Here is a 21,935-nt window from a genome sequence, read left to right as displayed (position 1 = left end):
CAGTAGGGTGCCCTAGCTGTACCGTGCCCCTGCTGTCCAGGTCCTGGGAAGGCAGTCGTCATATGGAATGTCGCCATGTGGAGTGTAAGGATGGGCTCCTTAGCAGGGAGAACTCTTTGGAAGAAATGGAGGTTTGCTCACCCACTCACTTGCTCACTCCTTTCATTCACTCTTTCAACCCATGTTTACTGAGCACTAATTGTGCAGGCAGCGTGCTGAGTGCCAGGGAGACAGTGATGAATGAGATAACCCGGATCTGGCACATTCTAGAGATGTATGGAGACGGATTATCAACAAGAAAGGAGACACAGAGATTTGAAATTGTGGTGAAGGCTATGCGAGAAGTCTAACAGGGTCTTTAGAGTCAGGGGCTTTCCCCCAGAGAAAAGGGCATCACTGTAGCCAGGGTGGTCATGGAGGACTTCTTGGAGGCGGCAGCATGTGAGGGAGCCCTGACCCATGTGAAGGAACCACTGATACAGTGGATGATCTTGAGCGCAGAGGTCTCCAAATGTGAGTCGAGGGCCTGGGCTTGGGCCTGGGTGTCTGTACTTGTAACAGGTCCCCGGGGCGTCTATGCCCAGCTTGCCTGGGGGACCTGGAAGTTTCAGGGTAGCTTCAAAGGAAGCCAGAGTAAGAGTCTTCCACAGCACCATCATCATCACCGTCAGGAGTAAAAGCAGCCAAACTTACGTCGTCATCACAATCGAAAATCTCCTTGTCCGCGTGCTGGTCTTTGACCCTCTCCCCTCTCAGAAGCTGAGGGCAAGGCAGCCGGGCCTGGACTGAGTCCAGCATCTTAGCACTTCCTGAACCCCTTTTCCTGTGTTATTCCACTGGATGCTCACAACTGCCACAGGATGAAGGCATTTTCATCGTCCCTGTTGTATAGATGGAGAAATCGAGGCTCAGGGAGTTGGGGTGATTTGCACAAGGTTAAGCAAAAGGCGGGTCAAGTGGGGGACTCAAACCTTAGGTGTCTGGGCTCCTTGCTGGGGACCCAGGGCCATGACCACAGAGTGGGGCCAGATTTCATCTCAGATCGGCAGGAGTGGGGCTCGAGGTCAGGGGGGCGAGCGAGTGGCGGGGTCTGTCTAGGCTGCCGTGCAAGCCGGGCCTCTGTGGCCTGCGGGGGCTCCCTGGGCTCCCAGGACTGCTCACAGCCTGCTTGGTCCTCGCACTCTGACCTGCTTCACCCCCCTCCTTCCTTTCGCTGCAGGAGAGGAGAACCAGCCAGGCTGGCGATGTCCGGACGAGGACAAGAAGAGCAAGGCCCCATTCTGGTGCCCGACGCTGGCCTGCTGCATCCCCGCCTTCTCCTCCCGGGGCCTCAGCCTGCAGGTGAGGTGGCAGTTCTGGCTGAGCCCACCTTCTCCTGGGAGCACCAGCGTTTCCAGGCTGTGCCCACAGCAGGAGAGGCCCGGCTCCAGACCCAGCGCCTCGGCTTTTTCCCGATGGAGTTGGTGGAGCCTTTTTATTGCTCTGGGAGTCAGCTGTCCCACCCACAGCGTGGGGCTAGATGCCCTCCGTGGGTCAAGTGAACGGAAAGTTCCATTATTTTGAGCTAACAAATAGCAGTGATCTCATCCGTCGATGGCCCGACTCCAGCCCAGATAGGCCGGAATATGCCCGAGCGGCTGCGCCAGGCTTTGTGGGTTGGACCCTTTGTGGGCTGGAGCCAGGCAGGAGCCGGCTTTGATGTGGGCGGGGCCTGAGGGGACGATGACACACCTTTCGTAGCCATCACGCCTTCCACTTGTCAAGCACCTACTGTGCTCCCCACTGCTCTACCGTCACTCTCTTGTTTTACTACTTATGAGAACCCGGTAAGTAGATGCTTCTAGATCTGTTTCACAGGGAAGGCCCACCTGGGGCTCAGACAGATGACTTTCTAAAAATGACACAGCCAGTACAGATGGGTTCGGGAATGATAACCTCGTTCTATCTGATTCCAACACCTGTGGTCTTCACCTCCTCTGATCATCTGTCCTTTATCTGGAGCACCTGCTACCCATCATCCTCTCAGGGAGATGAGGCCATCGGAGCTCTGGGGAGGGGAGAGCAAGCTTGGGACCCAGGCCCAGAAAAACAAGTCCCAAGAGCTAAGTGGCTAGGACTATAGATTGGGGTGCTAAGAAGCAGAAAGAACACAGCCTTGAGATGTCAGTTTATTCATTAGTTCATCCATCCACCCATTCATTCATTTGTCCAATCTACCTATCATTGTTGAGCACCTACTGTGTGCTAGGCCCTGTCCTGGCCACTGGGAATCATAGTGGTGATCAAAACATGCAACATACCCGCATATAGTGTTCAATTGAGAGAGAGAGAGAGAGAGAGAGAGAGAGAGAGAGAGAGAGAGAGAGAGAGGAAAAACCCTGGCAAACAAAGGAAATAGAAAAGAGATGTGTGTGTTAAAGAAAATAAATCAGATATACTAGATACAGAGATGGTGCCAACCGAGAGGGCCTCTCGGAGGAGGTGGCATTAAACTGTGACCCGGATGGCAAGAAGGATGCAACCCGGTGAGGGCCCAGGGAAGAATATTCCAAATAGCCAAAGCCACACAGAGGCCCGCCCTAGGTGCCCCAGGGAAGGCAGCGAGGCTGCAGCCCAGGAGTCAGGAGGAGGGGCTGGGCCAGGAGTGTGGGCGTGCCGAGGCCTCCGGCTTGGTCTCTGGGTAGAATTCAACCCAGAGGGGCCCTGCATCGGAGCAAAACTGAAATCCAGCCCTGGTGACATGCTGTGTGACCTGGAGCCAGTCATGTCCCCCTCTCCCTTCCCCTTCCCCGAACTTCAAGGTTACTGACTCCTAAATGAGGGGCCGGGGGAGGTGACCTCTGGTCCCCTCACCTATGGCCATTAGGTATTTTGTTAGAATATTCCGGCAGGGCTGGTGCTGGCCAGGGCCTTCAGCACCAGCAGAGGGCAGCACCTGCCCGGCAAAGGGTCCAGCAGTGGCCACATTCCTCAGAGGGACAAAGCCAAGCCCTTGAAAGGGCCAGGCCACCTCCTGCCATTGCCGTCCTGGCCAGAGGGCCAGACTGGCAGGATCTAGCGCGGGAAACAGGCCCCAGAGACCCACTGGCATGGATTTGAGGGAAGAAGTTGCAGGAGGAACAAGTCGCTGGTGGCTCTTGGTGACAGCCCGTTACAGACAGAGCCCCCAGCCCCTGCCGGCAGCCCACACAAGCCACCCAGCCCTGTGTCCTGCGGGCTCGCCTGCAGAGTGGTTCTGATGATCTGGGGGTCCCTCCACTGTTTCTCTGGAGGCGTGCAGGAAGGCGGAGGGGGGCGGTGGGCACAGGCCAGGCCCCGCCCCTCACCTTCCCTGTGGCCTAGGGCCATCCTGCGTCCTCTGCAGACCTCATTGTCCCCACCTGTAAAGTAAAGGAAGTGGAGTGGGTGTTAGTGGTTTTCAACAAACCTTAAATGGGAGCTGGTCAGTTTGAAAAACCCTTGGGGGTCCCAGAGTATCATCCAGGCCCCTTCCAGCCAGAGGTTCTAGGAGAGTGATGGTCAAATGTGGGTGCATCGGAACTTCCTGGAGATCCTGGAAACTCCCACTCTCCTGGCCCATCTGCAGGGATTCTCACTTGGGAATCTCCAGGTTTAATGACCCCTGACCCCTGCAGGTGGTTCACATGAAGGTTCGACAGCCAGACGCTGGCCTCTCAGGCACCTCAACACTTAACCCTGCACGTGTCACCTCTGTCTCCGCAGCTTGGGGCTCTGGTCCACAGTCCTGTCAGCTCTCCCCTGCTGGGCTTCTCGGCGGTCAGCACCTCCCTTCCACAGGGCTACCTCTGGGTGAGTACCCCCTGTCCGCAGCCAGGGGCTCTGGCCTTGGGACAGGAACAGGGAGAGGAGCACCTGGGAGGGGGTGCTGGGGAAAGCCACCTGCCTGCTGGCCCATTTTGTGCACTTTGCCCAGCAAGGTCTTCCTGGGACCCCGTCCCAGGCTCTGTGCTTGGAGTTGGCAGGTGCCAGCCACCATACCAGGGACAATAGAAAACCGGGGACAGATAAGTGAGCATGACTCTTGCACAGGCCACAGGCCGTGCAGGAAATGAGCGGGAGCTGTGCCGTGTGCCTGGGTGGCAGGTCTTCACCGGGGTCAGGCAGCAGGGCTGCTTACTGCCCATCTCTCTCAGACCCCAGCCCAGTTTTCTGCTCTCGGGACTCCTGGCAAAGCTTCCCTGGATTCAAATAGGTGACCTCCCCATGCTTCTTACAGTGCAGATTGTGCCTCCCATAGACACTCCTCTGAGGGCAATTTGTTCTTCACTGCTTCTCTAGCACATGGTGTTTCTGTCCATCCATCCATCCACCCCCCCCATCCATCCATCCATCCATCCATCCATCCATCCATCCATCCATATATCCATGCATCCATGTATCTATCCATCTATCCATCCATCCACCCACCCATTCATCCATTCATCCATGTATACATTCATCCATCCATGTCTCCATCCATCCATCCATCCATCCATCCATCCATCCATCCATCTATCCATCCATATATCCATGCATCCATGTATCCATCCATCCATCCATCCATCCATCCATCCATCCATCCATCCATCCATCCATGTCTCCATTCATACATCCGTACATCCATCCATATATCCATGCATCGATGTATCCATCCATCCATTATCCATCCACCCTTCCATCCACCCATTCATCCATCTTTCCATCCATCCATCCCTCCATCCACTCAGCAAGTATACTGGTATACATGTGCTAGACAACTAAAGTAAAACAGAGAACAGGCAGATAGGACATTTTAAAGGGGCAGAGTGTATGCTCACTCTTTGTTGGTTGAAATTTAGCCTAAAGACAAGGAGAGAGAAAGCTGACTGGGTATGTAGTCCACCTTAGCTCCTTAGCTGGTTTCCTTTGCGCCCCGAATCTAACTTGCTGCCTTGGAGGCTGGGGACAAGTGGCCTTCAGTGACAGCAGGATGCATGTGGGCAGGCGGGGGACGCTCCTCTCACTCCTTAGTGGCAAGTAGAAGTGTGGGACAGGGCTCGGAGGGCAGGAGCTAAGCTCCGCCTCTGCTCTCATGGTTCTTCCTGACAGCTTCTTTGGGTCTCTGCCCCAGGTCGGGGGTGGTCAGGAGGGCGCAGGAGGCCAGGTCGAGATCTTTTCCCTGAACCGGCCCTCACCCCGCACGGTCAAGTCCTTCCCGCTGGCGGCCCCTGTGCTCTGCATGGAGTACATTCCTGAGCCAGAGGAGGGGGAGAGTGGAGATGGAGACAAAGATGAGAGCCACACGGCTGCTGACCCCTCCGCTGCCGTGCATCCGACCATCTGCCTGGGGCTCCAGGATGGCAGGTGAGGGGCCCGGGGAGGAGGGACTGGGAACAGCCAGGCAGGACTGGGCGGTGCGTGGAGGCTGTTTTGGGGTCCATCAGGTAGAGGTGGCTTGGCTGGATTCACACTCAGGTCTGGTGACCCTGAAAACTCAGGTTGGCACCTTGTGAATCCTCACATGAATATACTTTCTTCCCATTGATTTTTAGAGAGAGTGGAAGGGAGGGAGGAGGGAGAGAGAGAAACATGGATGTGAGGGAGACACATCGATCAGTTGCCTCCTACACACACCCTCACCTGGGCCAGGATCAGACCTGCAACCCAGGTACAGGCCTTGACTGGGAATCAAACCCGGACCCTTCGGTCTGAGGGCCGATGTTCTAACCACTGAGCAAAAACGGCCAGGGATCAGCACCTTTATTGTGCTGCTTCTGGAGGCCCCTGGGCCCCCCTTCCCCCCGAGTCTTCCACAAGACAGAGGCCAGGGAGGACACCATCCTCAAAAGGCCACCCGTGGGAAGTCTGAGCTCCCCTTTGGTGGAACGAAGGCCTGGTCCCACAGAGGGGGCCCTGGAGGGCATATGGGGGGCTGAGTGAGTCACGCGGGCCTCTCCCCACAGCATCCTGGTCTACAGCAGCGTGGACACGGGCACCCAGTGCCTGGCGACCTGCAGGAGCCCAGGCCTGCAGCCCGTGCTCTGCCTGCGACACAGCCCCTTCCACCTGTTAGCCGGCCTGCAGGACGGGACCCTCGCCGCCTACCCTCGGACCAGCGGTGAGGAAGTGGGGCTGGGAACCGGACCCTGTGCCAGATGGTTGTGGGAGGCAGGCCAAGGTGGCAGCTCAGAAACGAACCAGGCCATCTCAGAGGTGGGGGGATTGGAGATCCCTGATCCCCATCGGGGTCCCCACAGGAACGGGGTGCTCACTACTGCACAGGTAGCTCCGCCTATTGGAGGGAGACTCTAGTGGCTAAGAGCAGGGATTCTGGGCTCGCACAGACCTGGCTTCCTGCGTCCATCGGTGAGCCGCTCCTCCTCCTCACGCCTGTCTCCTCGTCTCTAAAATGGCAATAATGGCAAAACCCACCACTTATGGGTACTGGTGGGTCAAACAACCCAGGGAAGGCAAAGCACAGGGCCTGGCACAGGGATGCCAGTGGAGGCCAGCATCTGAGTCTCTGTGATTCCATCGAGCCGTTGTGACGGCAGCGATTATGACGTTGGCGGGCAGGCCTAACTGTGTGAGCGGCTGTGTTCCAGAAACACGGCGAAGTGCTTGATGTTTGCCATTATCTTAATTGTCTCTACAGCCCTTGAGAATTGCCTCCTCTGCACAGACCCAGTCCTGAGACTGGGTGGGGATACGCTGGTTCACAGCCACACGGTGCTGCGGTCCCCGGTCCCCTGTGGCTTGTTCAGCTCCTACCTGGATGATGACAAGAGCCGAGGGTTGGGGGTGGGGAGAGGGTAGCTGCCCCCGGTGCCCCCGAGAGGCTGATGGGTCCCCTGGCCGCCCAGCCCTCCCTCCCGCTCCCTCCCGTGAGCCTCTAATTGCTGCGTCATCACGGCCTGTTGCAGGGTTATAAACGGATATTTGTACTGAGCTATTTTTTTTTTTTGCCACTTGGCACTGTGTTGGTATTTTTAATTAGCTTTTGATAAGGCATTTATAGTTTTTAATTAAAGGGGGAAGAGGGAGGGAAAAAATGCTTCTTACCATCAGAGCGTGCCTGTGAATGCAAATATGGGCGCAGATCTTCGGGGAGTAGACTAGGGGTTCTGGAGGGACTCCGCCCTGCGGCCCCACCGAATACTGTGAGCCACGCTGGTCCCGCCCTGGCCCCCTGGTCCCAGTTCGGGCTGCCTTTGGCTCTTCCCTTCCTGGTTCCTGACCCATCAGTTTGGGCGCCCAGGTTGGGAGGAGGGAAGGGGGTGGTGTATGAGTTTGCGCATATACCCCACAAACGGAGGGGTCTAAACACTGTAAACGCACTGACTCATGGCTCTGGAGTTGGGAAGTCCAGGCTCAGGGAGTTGTCAGGGCCGCGCTGCCTAGGAAGATGCCAAAGAAGGAGCTGTCCCAGGCCCGACCCCAGCCGGGCAGCTCGCCTCCCTTCTTCACACGATGCTCTCCTGAGTGCGTGTCTGTGTCCACGTTTCGCTCTTTTGTAACACCACCCGCCACCTTGGATCAGGGCCCACCCTCCTCCAGGGTGACCGCATTTTAACGGATTATATCTGCAAACAGCCCCATCGCCAAATAAGGTCACAGGCTGAGGTCCTGGGAGTTAGACCTTCCCATGAATTTTTGGGGACACAATTCAACCCATAGGGGGTTTTGGATCTAACCACTGGCCTCGGCCTGGGGTTGGGACTAGTCGTTGGTCAGAGCCAGAAGGGCCATTAGGCACCATTGAGCTCCACCCCCTCACTTCCCAGAGTCTCAGGGGTGAGCTGAGACCTGAACCCAAATGTCCTCCGTCCGGGCCTCGAGCCCTCCCCAGACACAGGGGTCCCTGGCTTCTCGGAGCAGAGTCCTGGCCTAGAGGAGAAGGTTGAGGTACCTTTCCGCCTTGCAAACATTTGTGCACCAGATACTTACTGAGCACCTACTATGCACCATGGACACGGCGGCCAGCAAAGCAGATGTGGCCCTGCCCTCGCAGGGTTTATAGAGGGAGACAGAATTAGTTCCGTGAACAAGCAGAGAGCTTACACTTTCCTGGGCTGCCTGTGGCTGGGACTGGGACCATCCATCTTATCCATGACTGAGCTGTGCGACCTCCTCCAGACTCACCAAGGCCTTGGATACCCCTCAGACACCTCTACTCCATCCCAGCCCAAGCCTGAGCACAGAGCTGGAGCCCTGTGCCTGCAGAACCCACCGCTGGCGCCCCCTGGTGGCCTGGAGGGTCAAGGGTTGTGAATGATCCACACCCTTATCCTGAGCTTCGAGCTGGTATAGGATGAGAGGTTACCGTCCTGCCTGGGTTTGGCTGAGACTACGACTGGATAAAACTGGCATTCCTGGCCCACGCTTTGTCTCCTTGCAAGAGGGCAGGACCAGAAATATCAGCCTGGGATTTGGCTGAATCCTGGAGGACCTGTGGGGCCAGCAGCTGAGAAGGGACTGAGGAACCCAAGGCCACCCGGTCACTGACTGGACTGTCAGAGCCGGAGGGGCCTCAGAGTTCAACCTCCAGCTGACAGATGGGAAACAGGTCCAGAGCAGTGTGGCCATGGAAGTCATTCATTCATCTGTTCACTTATTCACGCACTCAGAAAATATGTATTCAGTGCTCTGAGGTGCCAGGCACTGAGCAGGCCCAGGAGCATGCCCAGGCCTGGGGGCAGGTGTGGGAAAGTCCCTGGTTAGATGCTGGGGATGTGGGCCAGGGCCACCTCCTGCAGGAGGGGCGAGGGGCTGGGCTGGGGAGTTAGGCTGCCTGGGGTTGAGACCCAGCAGTGAGACGACCTGTTACGTGGCCTCTTGGGGCCTTAGTTTCCTCACCTGTAAAATGGGGATGAAGACTGCCCCACCGCACAGGCTGGCTGTGAAGGCCAGGTGGGATCAGCCACACAAGTGCCCTGGTTGGAGCCTGGAGGGTAGCCTGGTGCTTGTTACCTCCATCTAAATGGTTGTCACCGCCCTCAGTACTGACCAGGCGCGGGCTACCCTTGGGCCCCCCTCAGTCTCAGTGACTTTTACTCAGTGTCCTGCCTTCGGCTCCAGCCGAAGGGCCTTCATCCCCCCTTCACCTGGCAGCATGAGAGCTGGTGAGGGGCCCAGACGAATGGGCTGTCACGCAGGGGATGATGTGTGCATGTGTGTATGAGTGCGCATGTGGGTTCTGTAACATGTATGTGTGCACCTAAAGCCTGGAGGTAAGAGTGGACCCCCTACCCCCCACTGCAGGCTCCAGGGGCTTGCCCTGCACAGAGCTCACAGCGATTGCATTTAAAATCTTAGAGCTGTGGCCGTGAGGGCTGGGAAGGTCAGAGTTCTGTCCCTCGGGTGCAGATGGGAGAGCTGAGTCCCAGCAAGGGCGGCCTCTGGCTCAGGGTCCCTCTGTGGGGACTCCCGTCCAGGGTCCTTTTGATATGACAATACAGGTATTAAACTCTGTCACAGTTTACCATTCTGTCCCGAGTCAGGACATCTTAGAGGTTCCTGCAGACGCCCAGCAAGTGGAGGTATGGTCAGTGCCCCTGTGACCCTCAGGGGTAGCAGGCCCTGGCTCCGACCTCAGGCAGCCCCGTCCACGCTGTCCCTTGCAGGCTAGAGGTTGCAAGGGTTTGGTGCCCACCGAGCAGAGCCCCATTTCCTAGTTTTCGGGGTGTGGTCCCAGTATTCTCAACTGCTTACTGGGAAGGAGGTCGCTCCAGCTTCTGGCTATAAGCACTACTTACCTGTGGCCACTGGGGGGCGCTCAAAGCCTTGCATTTTGTGGCTCTGGCGTTCTGGTGGGGCTCAGTGTGCCTGGCTGCCTGTGGTCACTCGCTCCTCCTTGACCCCAGGTACGGCCCCAGTGCTCCAGTGCCCTTGGAACCTGAGAGGGCAGCGGGGGGTAGAGGGGGAGGTCAGAGTCAGCTGAGTTTCAATCCTGCTTGGCCTGTCACCCCTTGGGTGGCTTCGGGCAAGTTCTCAGCTGCCTGGTCTCATTGTCACATTAGTCAAATGGAGTCAACACCTGTTTCCACAGACTGTTGTGTTGTGGCAAATGACACCAAACAGTGTGGGCTAATGAGCGCCCGGTACTCTCGAGCTGTGTGATCCGGGCTGGCTATTTAAACTCCGTGTCTCCGCTTCCTCAGTTGTGGAAGCAGGGGATGAAAATAGAATGCGCAGGCTGGGAGTTAGGGAAACAATTCATGAAAACAGTGCCTGGTGTGCAGATATGTAACGGCATGGAGCAACAGCTGTCGTCGCTCCTTGCTGTGTGCCAACCCTGAGCTAAATGCTCTGCACGTTCTATTTAGTCCTGCAGCATCGGCGAGGTGTAGGCATGGTCATCACGCCCATTTTGCAGATGAGGAAACTGAGGCTCAGAGAGGTGAAGTCACCTGTCCCAGTTCATGCAGAAGTTCAGAGGCCACAGCCAGGATTCTGGCCCTGCCTGCTTCCCATGTGCTCATATGCAGGGGCTGGAAAGACCTGGTAGTGTGTTGGGGGGGGGGGGGCGGGGTCCCTATTCCCCAGCTCTCAGGTGAACTGGGAGTCTGACAGGTTTAAGTAGGACAGAAGGGAGAGAGGCAAGCCTGCTTTCCAGGGGTGTAAAGCCTGGGGGGGGGGGGGGGGGTCTGTCCTTCAAGGGCTCTTGCTGCCGCACTGCAGACTGTGGCTCTCACCATGTACGCTGGTGGCCCCTCCAGCTCTACCGACAGCTGTGCCCCATCCTGTCACCAGCAGCAGGCTCCGTCCTGCCTCCCAGGCCCAGCTACTGCTGTCTGTCTTTCCGGGGTGTGTCCCCCTTCCTCCCTCTTTCCCACCTGCATCCTGACAAGACAGGACAACCACTGGGGGGTCTGTGTGACTTAAGAAAAAACCCAGCTTAGCCAGCACGGCTTGCAGGCCAGGGAAACTTCTTGGCCTGTTCTGGGTGAGCGCGCATCCCTGGGTGGGCAGGGGGAGCCTTGTTCAGGGCCAGGCCAGCTCCCTTGGTTGGTCCCGTCTGCAGGGGTGGCGGCCTGGGCACTGATTTCTTCTCGGGACTTCCTCCTTCCACACCTGGGGCCGTGGCGTCTCGGGAGGAGAAAGGTCATCAGAGATTTGGCAAAGGTGGTAGAGCGCCTTATGGTAGGCGAGCAGGTCAGCGAGAAGGCAGGTGTGTGTGGGACGAATGACCAGGAGAGAGAGGGAAAGAGAGGAAGAGGAGGGGGGAGTCCAGCCCCCATTTGGTGGACCATAAATGCAGGCAGATGGGAACAGCCACCATCCCCCACGGAAAGAGGGTTTGTGGAGCAGGCCGGGCCCCCGCTGCAGGCTGTGGCTCCCCCGGGCTGAGGAGCCCTGGGCCTTGACCTGCGTCTTCTTCTCCTCCCAGGCGATGTGCCCTGGGACCTGGAGAGCCCGCCCGTGTGCCTGACAGTGGGGCCCGGGCCCATCCGCACGCTGCTGAGCCTGGAGGACGCCGTGTGGGCCAGCTGTGGGCCTCGGGTCACGGTCCTGGACGCCACCAGCTTGCAGACTCAGGTACTGGCCTTTCCTCATGGCTCGCGGCCCCTGCCCCCGGGGCCATCAGCTGGGCACACCCTTGCTGACCCTTCTGACCTTCTCGCGGGCACGGCTCTCAGCTCCTATCTGTGTCTCAGGGATCAGTTTGGCAGGAAGCAGGGGGACCCACAATCCCTGCTGGGCCCTGCCCTCTGCCCCCACACGCATCCCCATGGCTGCCGTGACGGGGAGGGTCCCGACGACACTGGGCCGTGATCTGCATCCTGGGTTGTGGCTCTTGCTGCCAGTGGAGGTGCCTGTTGTCGCTCTGGTGCCCGGGACCCGGCTGTGCCGAGGGGACGGCCAGTGTGGGCACGGCCATCGGGAGGCCGGAGGCAGAATGGGAGCTGAGAGGTGTTTCTGGAAGGATTTTCCAAGGGAGGGTCCGGCGGACCTGGAAGCCACAGGCCTGAGGGAGCAGAGAACTTGGCTGTGGATTGTTGGGGGGGTGGGGTATGGGCAGCAGGGCCTGAGGATCTGGGGAAAGCTGGGCGCCACTTGGCCCCTCCCAGGGGTACACGGCTTTTTGGAGGGGGTGGAAGTGGGAGGCCCCCATCCCTGTCCTGGCTGTGCCCCACTCGGGTCCGCTGGGCGTCCCTCCATTGAGGGGTGTGGTTTGCCAGCAACTGCTTCAGATGGGACCCTGGCTCTGCCCTTGGACAAGGCACCGAGCCTTCCTGAACCTCAGTCACTTCATCTGTAAAATGGGATGATGGTGTGGAGCTACCTAAGGAGTGAGTGAGGATGTTTGTGGAGAAGGACTGTTTCACCCAGAGCCTGACACAAAGTAAGTGTCCGATGAACACTAGTTATCACTGTGCTTGTTTGCCTAACTGAAATCCTCGTCGCCCATTACGTGGCTTCTGTGGAGAATCACGCTGCTTCCTGAGAGTTCGTGCTGGTGGGCGTGTGTCCCTATTGCATTGCGGGTCCGCCATCCTCTCCCTTCCCTGCCAGGAACGCTTCCTCCTGCTGACAGCTGCTTAGGCGCGGAGACAGATGGACCAAGGGAAGCACAGGGGCCTGGGCCGGGCCCTGCCCACCTCTCGTCCGATTCTGCCCCTCACCAGCCACGGTGCCGTCCTGCCCGGGCCCTGCACCTCAGCTCTGGCCCTGCCGTCCCTGTCGCCAGGCGGCCACCAGGCTGCAGCTCGAGGCTGGGGCGATTTAAGATTAGCTCTGGGTCAGCTACTCTTAGAAAGGGATCAATATGGCCTTTCACCTGCTTTGCACACCACGGAGGGTGTCGGAAAGCGCTGGGTGGGGGAGGCTTCCCGGCGGGGCCAGCGGGAGCACGCACCTGGTCTGCAGCCAGGGAAATTGCAAAGTTTGTGTGGGCAGCTCGCCTTCAGCACACACGATCCTCAGGCACAGTAACGAGGTGATGGCCATGCATGTTTAATACAGCCGCGCTCTGCTGCTGCTTGCAATGGAGAGGGAGCCTCCCGCCCTCGTGCCCGGGCTCGGAAACAGCTTGGTCTGGGGCTGCTAATGGCCTCCCCATCTGCATGGCTGCTCCACGTTGGCCTCCATGTTCATCTCGTCTCGTCTTGGTGCCTCGCACGGCCAGCCAGGCTCGGAGGAGGGGGCTGGAGATGGTGCTGCTGTGGTCTCGCACAGGTGCCGAGGGCTCAGCACCTGCAGGAAGGAAAGGGCCCTTGTGTGAGCTTTGCAGCGAATGCCTCACTTCAGAGGGAGGGCACCGCTTACCAGCCAACCCCCCGCCCCCTCCCCCCCCCCCTCTGGGGATTAGAGATACTTCATGCTGCTGGGGGCTCCAAGCCTGGAGGAGTGTATTGTTGACCAAGGCTGTGGCTCTGGCCCACATTCCAAAGCGTAGGGGTTCATCTAGGGAGTATGTTCACTCTAAGGAGTTCTTCCCGGTTTCTCTCATCCCCAGGAGGTAATAGCAACCAACACGTACTGAGTGCTTCATGTGGACCATTGATGGGTTTCAGTACTTTGCATGAATTAACTTATTTCATCACCAAATCACTGAGATTAGTACTCTTATTACTCCCATTTTACAGGTGAGGAAACAGAGGCACAGAGAGGTTAAGTGGCTTGCCCAAGGTCACACAGCTAGAGGGAGGCTGAGTTGGGATCTGAGCGCAGGCCCCCCACACCTGAGTCTGCTCTTAACCTTGGTGCCGGCCGCCCTGGGAGGCTCGGGCTCCGCCTCCTTTGGGCCGCACTGTCCCCTGCAGTTTCTGTCCCATCGGACGTGACCTCTCGGGAACTCTCATTTGTTCACACACCTGCTTTTTCCACCAACACGTCTTCGGGGCCCCATAGCTCACATGGCAGGTGCGCCGGGAAGGGTCGTGGAGGACAGGCAGGTGGTGTCCTGCCTTCCGGGGCCTCATGGAGGGTGCCGGACAGATGGACACGAGGAACACCCGGTGTCAGCTCCCCAGGAGCTCAGAGTCAGCCAGCAGGAGGCCCATTGGGAACCCAGGGGAGGTGGATGCCAGACGCAGCCAGAGGAGGGACGGGAGCAGGGAAGGTTCTTGGAGGGCAGGATCCCCGCGGAGGCTGGGCTCTGAGGGGTGAAGGCAGAGAGGAGGCGGGAGGATGCTCTAGGCAGAGAGAGCACCGGGAGCCAAGGCCAAGCCAGAGACAACCCGGTGTGTGTGGGCCCGGGTGGTGTGGATGGCTCCCCGGGAGGCCTCCAAGACGGGCCGCCCGGCTCCCTTAGGCCCCCGCTGGCTGCCCCTGACCTTGCCGAGCCTGTCTCCCGGGGAGCAGCGCCCGCCGTCTGTCTCTGCGTTGGCCGCGTGTTCCGCTCCTGGATCCCAGTGGAGGCAGCAGCGAGGCTGTTAAATAGTAATGCCGCTCGCCAGGGCCTGTGTCAACACCGCATCCTCCATGTTCATTATCTCCACCGGCGGCCACCTTCAAAGTCTAATCCAGTTGTCTGGAGTTCATTGTAACCGATCGCTGGAGGGGAAAACCAGCGGTGGGATGATTGTGGCATCTTAATTTAAAGAAAGTTCCTGGGGACAGGCGGAGAGGAGGCCTGTGGTGTGTGGGGTGTGCTCTGCGGCTGGGGGCGATCTGGGCACCGGGCAAGGCTGGGGTCTCCGTCACCCCTGCTCAGAGGAGGTGGCAGTGGCGGCAGGGATGGGTGGTGGGGACGGGGCTGGGTTCTATGTGATTGGAGCCTCACGTCGCTGCAGAGACCAGCGGGGCCCATGCTGCAGATGGGGAGGTGGGCCAGAGGCAGGCCTTTCTCTGTAGTCGGTGGCCCCGCTCCCCAGCCACGCTGACCCCTTGCTGGTCTCTGAACATATCAAGCTCCTTCCCACCACCACGCCTTTGCGTCTGCTATTCCCCTGCCTGGAACCCCATTCCCACAGCTTCCCTCGGGCAGCTCCTCCTCCTCACGCTGGCCTCAGCTCAGCCGCCCCCTCCTGGGTGGGACCTGCCCCGAAGGCTCCATCCGAGTCTCCTCTGCCCATCACAGTTCCTGCCTGTACTGTCATCAGAGCATGGACCATGGTCTGAAATTACCTCCTGACCAGGGTCCGTCGGCCCTCGCCGGGCTGCACACGGAGAGCCCAGGGCCGGGCCTGTCTGGTTTGCTGTGTCCCAGGGCCGGGCCCCGCCCCCACCTCTCAGCCTGTGATGGTGGGAGAAGGTGGGGATGCCCCTCCTGTGTGGGGCAGGCCCGGGGGCGGGGGGGGGGGGGGCTGGTGGGAGTGTGCCGTGACGCCATGACCATTCTTTCTGGGTGGAAGGTGGATAATCGGTGGGAGGAGGCTCAGGGTGCCGGCCTGTGGGAGAAGTGTCCTGGGAGGAAGTGTGCCTGCCCGGGAGCGGGACAGAGAGCCACAGCTGGAGACGGCGGAACGAATTTGGTAAAGGGCTGGTCAGAGGGTCTTGTGCCCAGGAGGGTGGGGCCTGCTCGGGGCAGGTGGGACATTGTGGGTGGGACAGCCGGGTCACCCAGAGGTCTCTCCTCTGACCTGCCAGCCTTGAGAGGCACTCCCTTTCCCAAGAGCCTCCTCGGGGCTCCTGGTCCTGCCTGGGAAGGGCCAGAACACAGGCAAGTTGTGCCCGTGTTTGGGGACCAGGCCCGGCTCCCGCCCACAGGGTTGTTGTGGGGTTAATGGGGGCAACCCTCTCCCATAAGACCTGGTTCCCCACCCTCGGAGAAGCCTGTGCAGACCACCACCCCTCCTCCACGTACCCCGGCTCCCCCTCCCTCCGCAGGACATGCCTAGCACATAGTAGGTGCTCACTGAGGGGCTGTGAAGGACAGAGGGCTTTTACCTTAGGGAAATGGGCTCTGTCTGGGGCCGGGGTGGGGGGTAGGAGGGGGAGGTCCGCTGAGTGTGGAAGGGAGATGTGGGCCGAGCAGTTGATTTTAACCAGGTTCCCGGGCTGGCGGGACTCATGCCTCCCATTGGCTCCCGGGCACTGGTGCCTCTGTCACTGAGCACATCGGATGAGAAACTCCTCTGGGTTCCGGGGCACTAATGGCCCTCCGCCTGCCCCCTGCCCACCCCCAGGTACACGCCTTCCCCACCCTTAATTTTCACGTTTAGTGCCCAAACTTAGTTTGCATGTATTAGCTGTTGTAAATCTATCATAACAGTGAGGTGCAGCATGAATAATGCATCACTGGGCTGTATTAGTTTTCTGTCTCCTATCTTATTTATGACACGAAACGGGTGGGAATTTGCAAAAGCGAAATCCAGGCGCAAGGCTTCTTGGGTAATGGTATGCAAATTGACGTGAGGGCGGAAAGATCCACTAAGTCCTTGGTGCTGGCCCCGCCTTCGGGCCGTCAGAGCCTGCGGCTCGGGGTCACCTCCCTCCAGGGAGTCATCCAGTTCAGCAGTTCTGCCTTAATTTTCTTTCTTTTTTGGTGTGTGTCTCGTTGTTATTGCTGTCATCTTGTTCTTTTTTTTAATTTTTTAATTTTTTTCAAATTACAAGTTGGCAGGTGAGACTTGTGAAATCGATTTTTCTAAAGGTTGCGGAGACTTCCCTGGAAGCTCCGACAGTAACAAGTTCCAGGAGGGTGAGTGGCTTCCAGCAGCATGAAGAATTGAGGTTAGATGTTCAGAAGAACTTCCTTTCAGGGTGCTTGTGAAGGACAGGGTGTGGGGTTGGATTTGGGGGTCCTGGGGGCTCAGGACTGTGGTTGCCGACTCTGCTCCTGGGCCTGGGTGTCTCAGGGCACTCTCTGAGGGGCTGGGGATGGCTAAGTGCAGGCCCCAGGCCCCTTCTCTCCTCGTCCGGAAGAGCTCAGGTCTTATATCCAATATTAGGTCCCTCAGCCCCCAGTCCCGGAAGATTTATGTTGATGAAAGGATTTCGTGGTTGGAAAAAAACATGGTTTGAAGCTGTTGGCTCAGGAACAAGTTCTGTGAAGCCACAGAGGAGAAAAGGGAGATAGCAGGGGGAGGCCGGTAGGAGGGGACATTGTGCAGAGAATGGCCGGGGGTGGGGTGGGGTGGGTAGGGGTGGGGGGGGCGGCGGCTGGAGGTGTGTGCGGGGCAGACGATGGCAGCAGGCGTCAGTCCTCTTCCTTCTTGGCCCCCTGGCTGTCAGGGTCTGTCTGTCCTATCCTCCACGTGGCTCCTCCACGTCCTCCCACCTCTGCATGGTCACGCTCCCTCCGAGCGCTGCTGCAGGGGTCGGAGAGGACAGACCCCAAGGGAGCAGCTGCCCAGCCCCCTGGAACTGGGCGGGGACACACAGGGCAGGGACAGACCCGCTGGGTGCCGGGCCTGTGCTGGGCCCTCATACGTACCGTGGAGGCTGAGATTGCGAGCCAGAGCCGGGCTGTGGGTGTAGTCACCATCCAGTGAGGCCACACAGGCAGAGGTTTAGCCTTCCGGTGCTTAGTGCTCACTCAAGCCCTTAGGTGCTGCCAGCTCAGGCCCCGCAGCCGGGCTGGGGGAGGATCTGCCTGGAGGGACCCATTCCTGGCGGGACCCTCCTGGCGGGACCCATTCCTGGCTTCCTCGGCTGCCTGGTCCGAGCTCAGCTCGGATCGTGGTCATTGTGGGCTCGGGAGCTGGGCTGGCTAGCTTCAGCCCCTGGCTTGACCACTGATTGCCTCAGTTTCCCCACCTGTAAAATGGGATAATTACAGCACCTACTCCCGGACTAAGCTTGATATGTGTAGAGCACAGACTGTAAACAGTTCTCTGATGACCAGAGGCAAAGGGCCCAGGCAGGGTCCACAGATGCAACTCGGTCTGCTCTTGGAGCTGGGAAGCAAGTAGAGCACAGAGCAGCCATAGCCAGACATCTGGAATTGAGTTCTGAGGCCTGGCTGCTGGGGATCTTTCCAGAGCAAAGCTCCCATCATATCCAACCCTGCTTCCGAGCTGTCCAGGCTGCCTCCTCCCTGCCTCTTCCAGGGCCTGGCTCTTCCAGCCCCCGGCCCAGGGGTAGGCACTGCCAGCACTTTCGGTCCCTGTACCGGGAACTGGGCTCCAGCAGTGGCCTCTGTCCTCATGGACCTGCCCCTCTGGGGTGGGTGTGGTGGTGGGGGTCACGGCTTGGCAGAGACCACCCCCACCCCCAGTGAGTTAACCCTTATTGAAACTCACTCCTCTCACAGGCTTTTCCAAGCCCTTGGCAATTGGGAACTCATGTAATCCTTACAGCAGCCCTTTGCAGTAGTTATCTTATCACCCCCATTTGTAAGTTGAGGAAACTGAGGCAGGAAGTGGTGGAGCTGGACTTGAACCTGACGGTCTGGCTCTGAGCCCCTGGCCTCACTGCCTGTCCTGAGTAGGAAACAGATGAAAAGATAATCTCAGGCCACAGTGAGTGTTGTTTGGAGGGCGAGCCAGGCACACTGAGCTCCGCCCCCTCTGTCCACGACAGTTCTTTCAGCTCTGAGCCTCACTTCCTCCCCCGATCAGAGGCTCAGGGGTCCCACCTCCTCGTGGGGGTCGCAGGACACCGTGAGCTGAGCTGAGCTGCGTGACTGCAGCCCGGGCATGCACAGCAGCTGGAGATGCACGTCCCGTCTCTACTGCTCGGCCTCCATAAGGTCCCTGCGATGGCTGGGCCAGGGGCGGGCACCACTTGCTTGTACAGGGCAAGGCGGGAGTGGCTGCCAGGACACGATCATGCAGAGGTCTCCCCTCAGGTGTCCATGGAGAGGAACCGTGCGCCGGCTCGCATAATTGAAGAAAACAAAAGGAAATGAAATGGTACTAATGAGCAGACTATCAAGAGTCCACGTTCTTTTATTTTCCGCTTCCTCCAGAACAGCCAGATGCGCCGGAGGATTTAATTTGTTTTGTTTTTAAAAGCAAAATGTTGGTGCGGCTGCCGCGGGATAGCCTCCCAGCCGTGCACGCTCTGTGCCTCAACCTGGGCTGTGGTTGGGGTGGCAGGGGGTCCACCCCAAACCCTGTGCCCACCTTCTTATGTGCTTTGTGACAAGTCGGCCTTAGCGCAAGAAAGCTTAACTTTTGGGTGCCGGTTGGCCATCTTTCGAGAAAAACGCACCAAAGACACCAAACTTTGCACCATCAGTTCCAAAGTTTTGGACTGGCTCTCAGTTCTGAAGCTGATGGGGATGTCCGTCCCTCTGTCCCTTCTAGGTTTCCGTGGGGGCCCCGAGCTAGGAGAGCCCAGTGTCCGGTGAAGTCTCTTGTTAGTCAGGAATGGCCTCATCCCCACTTTACAGATGAGTACACTGAGACCCAGAGATGTTAACTGACTGCTGGTGAGAGGTGGAGGTGGGTGCCGCAGTCAGAAATGCGCCTGGAATGCCCTAGCTGGTTTGGCTCAGTGGATAGAGCTTCGGCCTGTGGACTGAAGGGTACCAGGTTCGATTCTGATCAAGGGCCCATGGCCAGGTTATGGACTTGATCCTCAGTAGGGGGCGTGCAGGAGGCAGCCAATCAATGATTCTCTCTCATCGTTGATGTTTCTATCTCTCTCTCCCTCTCCTTTCCTCTCTGAAATCAATAAAAATCTATTTAAAAAGAAGAAGAAATGCACCTGGAAGGGCAGCTCTGCTTCGAGCGCATGGCCACTCGGCCTAGCCCGGGTCGGGTTCTGACGGCAGAGTGTCTAGGCTTCGGCCGAGGCTCACGTGCAAGTGTGTGTGTGTGCGTGTGCGCTTTGGAGACCCAGGAGGGTGACCAACCGCCGGGTTTGCCCAGGATGAGGAGCTGGATGCCTCGGGCTACCACGGGGACCTCCCTGGGCAAACTGGACAAGTCGTTCACCCTACGCTGGAAGCCTGGCCCCCCGCCCCCGTTTCCTAAGCCCTGTGACTCAGTGACCGTCACTCAGCCTCGCAGTGTGTTCCCTCAGCTGTGGGAAGTTTGTAAGAACAAGGCAGACAAAGAAAGGGACGGTGTCTGCCCAGTGCACAGCTGGAGCGTGACCTCGGGCTGACGGAGTGACTCCACACCGCTGGTTCTGGAAGCTTCGGTGTCCCGCCCGTTAGAGGAGGATGGACTGGTGGTGCTGGGTGTTAGGTGGAGGCAGAGTTGCTGAGCTTCTGGCTGGTCTCCGGGCCCAGGATGGTGCCTCCTAGGCCAGCAGGGGTGGTGACTGAGCCGGGAGTGGGAGGCCAGAGCCCCTTCGCACTACACCCCGCCAGGGTGCTGGGCCTGAGGGGGCTGGGGAGATCACTGAGCTTGGGTCCATGCCCAGCTCCGCCCCTGCCTGCGGGTCACCCGGCTCATCCTGTCCCCTTTCTGGGCACGTCCCTCTTCTCTCATAAGGGTCTCTGTGAGGATGGAACACAGCGGCCTGGGAAAAGCCTGGCGCATAGTAGGAGCCCAGCAAGCAGAGCTGCCGGCCCCCGGCCTTTGCCCCAGCAGCTCCTGGCCCCCGAAAGCCCCAGCGTTCCTTCCCGGCTCCTTGGCATCATCTTAGTGCTAATGACTTTGAATTCTGAGCTGCTCACTGGGAATTTCTAGAAACCAAGCACAGAGCGTCACCTGGAGGCACATAAATATTGTACGACGGGAGGCCGGGCTGTGTCAGCACTCTTTGGGGCCGTTTCACTCACCGAAGCCCTCTGTGCAGTGCCTGTGGGGGCTGCCCTGAGGCTGCAGGGACAGGGCGAAGGGGACAGGGCGCCGGGAGCGAGTGCAGGACACCTGGTTTCTTCCCGACTCCCAGACCGGCTCCTGACTGCAGCCAGCGTGCATACAGCACCTCCCAGCACCATGGACGGAGAGAGGGGACCCCGCGCCCTGGCCAGGGATGAGCTGGGAGCCCTGTGAGCCGGCGGCAGGCCCAGGCCTCCCCTCCAGTGGCCAGCTTTTAATCTTTTTTAAATAACTGCCTCTCGCCACTCAACTTTTTATTTTTAAAAATTAAGACTACTGGAAAGTTGAAAGAATAGTGCAATGAGCACACATGTATTCTTCACCTAGTAAGCCAGTTAACATTTTGTCACAATTCCTTACACCCCCAAATTATGCATATACAGTCCCCCCCCCCTTTTTGGGGTAAACCATTTAAAAGTGAGTTTTAGGCATCATCACCCACCACATGCAAATACTTCAGCATGGCTCTCCTATGACTTCAGCAGCATTTAACATACCCAGAAACTTGACATCGATGTACAGTAGGTCCTCGGGTTACATCGGAGATCCGCTCCTACGGCGCGACATAACGCGATTTTCACCATAAGTCGGAACCCACCTACATAAGCACCTACGTCACTCACGTGGAGCACATACACAGCAGTAATGAAGTGAAACAGTAAAAAAAAATTTAAAAGAAAGGTAACAATTCCTCACCTTTACTTGTGGTAAATAAATAATAAAAAACATAAAGTACATATGTACATACATCAAAATGACGGAACTTTTTTTAAATAAATAAATGGAAGATGGTGACGTAACCACGAAACGACGTACTTGGAGTCCGATGTAACCCGAGGACTGCCTGCGCTGTCCATAGGCACGTTTTCACCAGCGTATCCTTCATAGCTCCTCCCAGCCCCACCAGGAGCCAGGAGGGCCGCATGTGGCATTCGGTTGTCATGTCTCTTTAGTCTCCCTTTGATCAGGAATAATCCCTGTGCGCGCGCGCATGTTTGTGTGTGTGTGTGTGTGCGTGTGTGTGTGTGTGTGTGTGTGCGTATCCATGATATGGACTTTTTTGAGATCTAAGCCAGTGTCTTCTAAAAAGTACCATAATCTGGAATTGCCCAGTTGTTTCCTCGTGACGAGATTTGAGTGGCCAGATGCTTGGCCAGATGTGACTTCCTGCCACATCACCCAAGGAGGCGGGACATACAGGCTGGCCCCCTTCTTGATCACTGGGTCCAGGTGGGTTCGCCAGGTCTCCCCATCTTAAAGGTACCAGATTCCCTTTGTAATGTAAGGTCACCCGCAGGTGATTCTTGGAGAATTTGTGAATATACTGTTCCTCAGCAACCCCTCCCC

At 58.1% G+C, this 21,935-nt stretch overlaps 1 protein-coding gene across 13 annotated transcripts in view; it reads left to right on the top strand.

The window, feature by feature from the left end:
• Positions 1–21,935, top strand: part of ARHGEF10L (Rho guanine nucleotide exchange factor 10 like) — a 137,961-nt gene that overhangs the window by 99,980 nt on the left and 16,046 nt on the right. For all 13 annotated transcript variants that reach the window (XR_013813741.1, XR_013813742.1, XR_013813743.1 and 10 more), the window contains 5 exons: positions 1,220–1,341; positions 3,724–3,810; positions 5,111–5,343; positions 5,943–6,097; positions 11,369–11,517. Coding sequence is in view for 10 of the 13 variants with exons in the window: in XM_079776223.1 (XP_079632349.1) it covers positions 1,220–1,341; positions 3,724–3,810; positions 5,111–5,343; positions 5,943–6,097; positions 11,369–11,517 (746 nt within the window). In the remaining 3 variants the exon portion in view is untranslated. The remainder of the gene's footprint in view (positions 1–1,219; positions 1,342–3,723; positions 3,811–5,110; positions 5,344–5,942; positions 6,098–11,368; positions 11,518–21,935) is intronic.

Source organism: Cnephaeus nilssonii (genome assembly GCF_951640355.1).
Source record: "Cnephaeus nilssonii genome assembly, chromosome: 7".
Taxonomy (NCBI): domain Eukaryota; kingdom Metazoa; phylum Chordata; class Mammalia; order Chiroptera; family Vespertilionidae; genus Cnephaeus; species Cnephaeus nilssonii.
Note: the sequence above shows the minus strand (reverse complement) of the source record. Positions and strands in the feature narration are given on the sequence as shown.